The 7,192-nt window shown below is 35.7% G+C and overlaps 1 protein-coding gene across 1 annotated transcript in view; it reads right to left on the reverse strand.

Moving 5' to 3' along the window:
• Positions 1 to 7,192, reverse strand: part of LOC111867685 (protein bicaudal C homolog 1) — a 64,534-nt gene that overhangs the window by 19,536 nt on the left and 37,806 nt on the right. Inside the window, exons 4-5 of the mRNA XM_023857737.2 lie at positions 4,982 to 5,061; positions 4,473 to 4,685 (exon numbers count right to left, since the gene is read on the reverse strand). Of these exons, the coding sequence (XP_023713505.1) occupies positions 4,473 to 4,685; positions 4,982 to 5,061 (293 nt within the window). The remainder of the gene's footprint in view (positions 1 to 4,472; positions 4,686 to 4,981; positions 5,062 to 7,192) is intronic.

Below are 7,192 nucleotides of genomic sequence, written 5' to 3' on the forward strand. Positions count from 1 at the left end.
TCTAATTCTTGTACATCAAAATATCAGAAGTCTTGGAGCCAAAATTGATGAATTGAAGTGTTCAGTAGTTAGCAATAATATAAATCCTCATTTAATATGCTTATCTGAGCATAACTAACAAAAAATTATTATGCAGCAATTTCCAGAACTATTTATTGGGAACAAAGTATACCCGTACGACTCATCAGGGAGGAGGTGTTTGTATATACATAAGATCTGATATAAAATGTAATGCTATAAATCTAGCACAGTCCTGTGACAAAAAGAACATAGAAATTTGTACACTTAAGATTTCTTTAGCTAGAACTAACCTATTTGTACTGTGTATATATAGGTCACCCTGTGGAAATTTTGAGCACTTTATAAATAAATTGGATAAAGTACTCAAATTACTCTATAAACCAAAAATTGAATTACATATATGGAGTTTTTAATGTAAATTTTTTAGAAAAGTCAACTTGTAAAACACAGCTATTAGTGCTGTTGCAATCATATAATATACTTCATACAGTACAGTTCCCAACAAGAATAACTGTGACCAAAAGCTCTGCTATTGATAATATTTTTATAGATAAGGCAAGGATAAATTCAAATGAAGTAATCTCTATTAGTAATGGACTATCTGATCATGACGCTCAGTGTCTTGTACTAAAAAATATCAATTTCCTGGAGAGGAAAAAAGTGCAGGGAATCACAAGAAGATTAGTAAATGAAGACTCAATTGCTTAATTTCTTAATAAACTATCTAATCAGAAATGGGAAAATATACATAAACTAAGTGATGTAAACAAAATATTCAACTCATTTTTAAATAAGCATTTACTTGTCTTTGAGTCATGCTTTCCAAAGCAAAATGTAACAAACTCAAGGTTAATGGCTGGATAACAGCAGGTATACATACATCCTGTAGACAGAAGGAATCCTTATTTATTCTCTGTCAAAACAGTTACAACTATTTGTTTAAATCATACTATAAATCCTACTGCATGATATTAAGAAAAGTAAAAAGAGAGGCTAAAAGGAAATATTATAATCAGTTAATCACATCAGCTGAAAGCAAAATAAAAACTACCTGGAACATTATCAACACTGAAACAGGTAGGACTAACAATCAGAATAAAGAATGTCTACCACAGACTTTTCAAAACAATAATAAATAAATAAATAAATACTGAAGCAGCAGCTCATAGTTTTAATAAATATTTCGCAACAATAACAGAAAATCTTAATATTAAGAAAACTAATATTTATACTGCAATGTCATACTTGCATTCCAATTTCTCAAATGGTATTCCAGATAAGAATCTTAATTTAGTTGCAGAAGATGAAATAATTAGTATAATTAGCAAATTAAAATAAAAAAACTCTTCAGGGTATGATGGTGTAACAAATAAAATTATAAAACTGTGCAGACAACAAATCAGTAAACCTCTAACTTATGTAATTAATAAGTCATTAACCATGGGTCTATATCCAGAAAGATTAAAATATGCAATTATTAAGCCAGTATACAAGAAAGGGGAAAATGCTGTTATAAGTAACTGCAGGCCAATACCTATAGTAATTGGGTTTGCAAAAGTTTTTGAAACAGCAATTTTTAGAAGACTCGATGATCATATTGCAAAATATAAAATATTACTTTCAGAGCAGTATGGATTCCAAAAGGGATTATCAACCGAAGATGCAAGGTTTAAATTAACCAATGTAATACTTAGAGCCTGGAATAGAAACGTGTATGTAACTGGTATATTTTGTGACATAGCCAAGGCTATGCTCTTCTGTTAATGAAACTGCAGTACTGTGGAGTGCAGGGTGTATTATTGCAATGGTTCAAATCTCACCTCCAATATAGGAGACAAAGAGTGGAATTAAATTATATAAATAACAAATATTATTCTAACTGGGAAATTGTTGGATGTGGTGTGCCTCAGGGATCGGTGTTGGGACCCTTACTCATAAATGATTTTCCCCTTGAAATAAGTAAAATTTCAGAAGTTAGTATGTTTGCAGATGACACAAGTATTCCTTGCACAGCTAAAGACTACTCTAATTTAAAAACAAAATTGGATGTTGTTTCAATCATATGTTTTCGTGGTTTCAAAATAATCAGTGTTAAATCTGGATAAAACAAAAATGATAAAATTCACCCCAACAGCAGCTAAGAGCTACCTTCTATGTACATTCTTTTTTAATAAAAAGCTGAAAGAAGTAGAAATGATAAGATTTCTTGGTTTGCAGCTGGACAATCATCTGACTTGTAAGGGACATATCAATTTTTGCTTCACAAGTTGAGCACAGTTTGTTTTCTAATGCATAAATTATCCTATATAGTGTGACATGGATGGCGCAACAGGAAGTAGGGGTCACGTGAACTCTGCGGTTTTGTGAGTGACCTCACATACCCCCACTCCTTCCATCAATACGCAACACTCGGTAAACACCCCCTCCCCCACGATGACATAACAGAAGAGCAACTGTGTCAGCCAACCATTGCCGCGGTCACGTAACAAGGGATACCGCGGTTACTACACAGCAGTAAACAACTCTCGACAGTGTTGCTAGGCAACCTGTAAACATGGCGTCACGCAACAGCAGTACCTATCACGTAACTGTTTTCTGTGTTGTCCATGCCGAGGCTAAATAAGGAGCAACTAACACTATTCAGCAGCAAGGATTGAGCCAGTTACAGGCGAGTGAGTTACTAGAGAGAGTAACCAGCCAGTTACAGTCTAGCACTCTTTGGAGTGAATGAAACAGGAGAAGTAATTGTGATACTGCCAATGGCAGTAATTGGAAACTGTTAATTGTATAAGTGTAAGAGCGAGTGTTCAATAAATTCGCTATATCAAATAAGGCATGAAGTTACTTGTCGCGTGCCATATACCCAACACGTGACAATATCAAACATAAATAGTCTTAAAACTGTATGTTATGCATATTATCATTATCTTGTGAAATGTCAAATAACATATTGGGGAAATACATCAGACAGTCATAAGGTCTTTGTTATGCAAAAGATAATAATAAGAATAATGATGGGGGTGGGCCCAACTCATACATGTAGAGATTTATTTAAAAAGCTTGACATATTACCAATCCCATGTGTATATTTGCTCTCACTGATGACATCTGTTGTTTATAATCTGGATAAGTTTCAAACCAATAACTCTGTATATGTCATTGGTACCAGAAGGAATGACCACCTTCATATACCTTCAACACATTTATCATCCTATCAGAGAGGGGTGTATTATTCAGGTGTCAAGCTATTTAATATTCTGCTGTCGAATATCACAGTTTTAAAAAATGATAAAAAGCAATTTAGGTTTCTTTTACAAAATTATTTGCAAAGTAATGCATTTTACTCAATTGATAAATTTGTCAAGCATCTAAGTGGCTCAAAAGTTAAGAGTTAATAAATGGTCTGTGTGGGTGAATTATATATTATTGAGACTTGCTTGTTGTAAGTGTAGTAGTATGTATGATGTCTGTTTTTGTTATGAATTTTAATATTTTATAATGTAACTGTTTGGATGATATGGCTTGCCAGTGTGTGGAATGGCAAGGTGTGAATTGGATTGTGGTTTTTCCATGACCTATGTGTGTTGTCCTGACAACTTGAGCTATTCTGTCTCAGGCTTGATTTTATATTTTATTGGACCAAGGATGAATGATGTGTAGTCATCATGAATTTGTAATATGTGACATGTTGTATATCCAGCCCTACAGGGAGATGATTGGATCCATGAAATTATAAATGAATGTAAATGTAAAATAGTCTTGCAGCCTGCCCACTTCACTGATTGTCTTTCAAAGATTGAATCATCCTTGAACCTGTGACATCATTCAAACACACTGGATCAGTGAACTCTCTCTTCGCCATACACAGTATCTAAATAGTCATAGCATTTCTGTTACCAATTCTTCCAAATGATGACAAAATTTGTAGTGCTGGAGGCAAACGATTATCCTATGTTAAAATATTATAAGCACAGCATTCTCATTCTATTACGAATTTTAGTCATAATACAAGTGAATATTTCCATGTATCAACATGAAGGAGCAGGCCCAGTGTACCTACTCCAGTCTTAATATATTTATTTATATCCCCAAAATTTTTCAATCTCACAAGCAGCTCTTCATATACCAGTAACAGGTTACTAAAAGGATAAGAGAGTATATGCATCAAAATTTTGAGTGTTGTTTTGTTGAACAAGCATACAAATTCTTGGAAGTGCATGTTCAGAGGGAATTATTTACTTCAAGTACAAAGTACTTGAGTTCTAGGGAATATGAATTAGTCAAATCTGAATCTTTAATGGCTTATCATTTTCATCATAATCTGAATCACAAGGAATTCTTTTCTTTCAGCCCTAATAAGAAGAGTTCAGTTTCATGATGCACATAGCAACCTTTCCTAGTATATTCAGCCATGTCTTACTTGATACACTTTAAATTAGATTTAGACATACCCGAATACGGGCTCTTGCTTGCTCCACACCATCCATCTCCCCAGCTATAGACACTTGGTTGCTTTTTTCATTCAAGTTGCTGCGGTTTGAGTCTGGGAAATGGATATGACAACCAGTCTCCTCCATCACTTTCTTGATTGTCAGTCCTCCCTTCCCTATGATGTGAGAGTGATCTGTATAGCTGACATCCAGTTTCATCGTCACACGGTTGCTCTGAAACAAGTTATTTTCTTAGAGGATCCAGATAATTACTTAAATACACAGATTTGATTTCTCGAGTTTTTATAATTCTAAAAATATTATTGTTGCTTTGCATAATACTTTAAATGTTCTTCAATGTTTAGAATAATATGGCGTTTTAATGCTCATTCCAAATACAATTGTATCAGAATCTGACACCACAGCTTGTCACAAATTACAATTTCCTGTCTAACACTTGAATGATCTATGGCTCCTCTCTATATACATAAGCATACACACAGTCAAAATCCTCATAACAAAATAATTACTCTAGTGTCCAGGACTTCCATCACCTTCTCCTTAGCCACCTTCACTTCTTCCCGTCGACCTGCGACTCTGACATGAGGATCTGTGAAAAGAGGAAAGTTAATTAAATTACATTTTGAAAGGCAGTAAAAAATCACATTTATCTTACCATTTCAGGCGAGGAGCAAGAGGAGGCAGTTTATAAAGCATAAATCTCCCTACTGACATTAAAATTACCTCTGGGCTTAATTAATTAAGCACCATGCCATGAAGGCATGTGGGAACTAGTTACAGACAAACCATTCTTGGCCTCAGAACTAGGAGGAGGCAAGGGGTCAGTTTCACAGCCCAGCTATTTTACCCTTGGGAAAACAGCCCTCAGTATCCACTGTACTGGAGACTGAGTAGACACCAGAAACTTTCTGGATGTTATGGAGGTACTAATAATTAACTAAATATAATTTTGGTTCACCCTCCAAAATTTTCTGTTCTGAATAAACATGGACAAAAAAAAATTCTTTCCTTGCCATCCCAAGCTTTTCTGGGTATTTTCTTACAAAATAATTTCAAGGTTTTAAGAGCTGCTACTGCCGTGTCACCTTCAGGCTCTGAAAATCAAATCATAGCAGCTCGCTGAATAATATCTGGTGTCAATAAAATGCCATCCTCAGAACCACCCTTACAGTTAACAATGAAGTTATAGCCTGTCTAATTTTTTAGTGGGTTGCTTAAAAACGTTGTCTTGAGACTATGTAGCATGGATGACAGGGTGATTAATGACTGTGGAACAGTTTGTGGAATGAGAATTGTTAGGGGAAACAGAAACACTCAGAGAAAACCAACCCCAGTGTCACTTTGTCCACCACACCTAAATTGTTCTATCGATATGTAAATAGCTGCTGAGTCAAAATTATGCATACAAATCAATTGTAAATTATTCAGCTGAAGTTCATACTGCATACTTGGGTACCTGAATTAGTCTCACAATCATTTCTTTCATAAATACAAGCTGAGAATACAATATCAACCATCACTGTATTCTATTATGAAAGCATGAAAGACGTTTAACACAATTTCCTCCTTTTGGGAGAATATGTTCCTAGAGTTTTGTTATCACTATGATAAGACCGCCCTTGGATTTTGCTCATTCAAACAACCATCACCATCCTACGAAGCCTGCGAGGCAGACAGAAGGTAGATGGGCGGAATGGAGTGGTAGTGAGAGACCATTCTTTAAGGGTAGGGGGACATTATTCTACTTTTGAAAGTTCCCAGGCAATGGCCACTTGCCCTTCTGATATAAGTTTGTTGGAGAGAAGGAAAAGTGTTAGTAAATTTACTTTGTTACACGCAGAGAAACTGAGCAGGATATTTTGCTTCCAATCAGGAATCTGACGTTGGCACCGAGAGGGCTGAATTGGGGCAAAGTTCTGCTTTAGTACTGGGAGACTTACTTTAGGGTGTAATTTTAACCTGAACATTGTGGGGGCCTGTGAAACACCCACAACGTGGAATCTGAGTACCAGCTCAGCATTTGCCCTAGGACCAAGGAAAACCATGGAGAACCTTGATCGATTAGGCCAGTCGCAGCACCTTTCAAATGCAAACTGACTTACACAGCAAACCGGCATCTACATACATGAATGCAAATATCAGTCAGCATCTGTAATGGAGCTTTATTTTGAAAACTTTAATAGATTTCCTTTTTTCAGAGATTTGTTTCATGTGTATACTTTGAATAAGTGAAGAGCATCGTGCACGGAGGGTTTGGAGATTTATCATTTACCTGCAGACTTTATACATATTTCTTCCACTGCAAACGCTGAAACAATAAAAAAATATACGACGAATGATATATCAAAACAAATATTTTTCTGTCTAGTTGTGTATATGCTTGAGGTTTTTTTGGGGGCGGGGCGGGGGGGGGGGGAACCTCTTAGCATTCGAAAAATTCAAGGCACTTGTTCCGGTATTATTCACTACAGAAGACATTTGCCCGAAAAATGGTAGTGAAATGCTACATTTGGAGCATAGCTCTGTATGGGGCTGAAACTTGGACACTTAGGGCAGTAGATCAGAAACACCTGGAAAGCTTCGAAATGTGGTATTGGAGAAGGATGGAGAAGATCAGTTGGACCGATTATGTGAGAAATGAAGAAGTGTTATTTAGAGTCAGTGAGCAGAGGAATATCCTACACGAAATAAGAAAACGGAAGGCTAATTGGATTGGTCAT

This window comes from Cryptotermes secundus, unplaced genomic scaffold (genome assembly GCF_002891405.2).
Source record: "Cryptotermes secundus unplaced genomic scaffold, Csec_1.0 scaffold931, whole genome shotgun sequence".
Lineage (NCBI taxonomy): Eukaryota > Metazoa > Arthropoda > Insecta > Blattodea > Kalotermitidae > Cryptotermes > Cryptotermes secundus.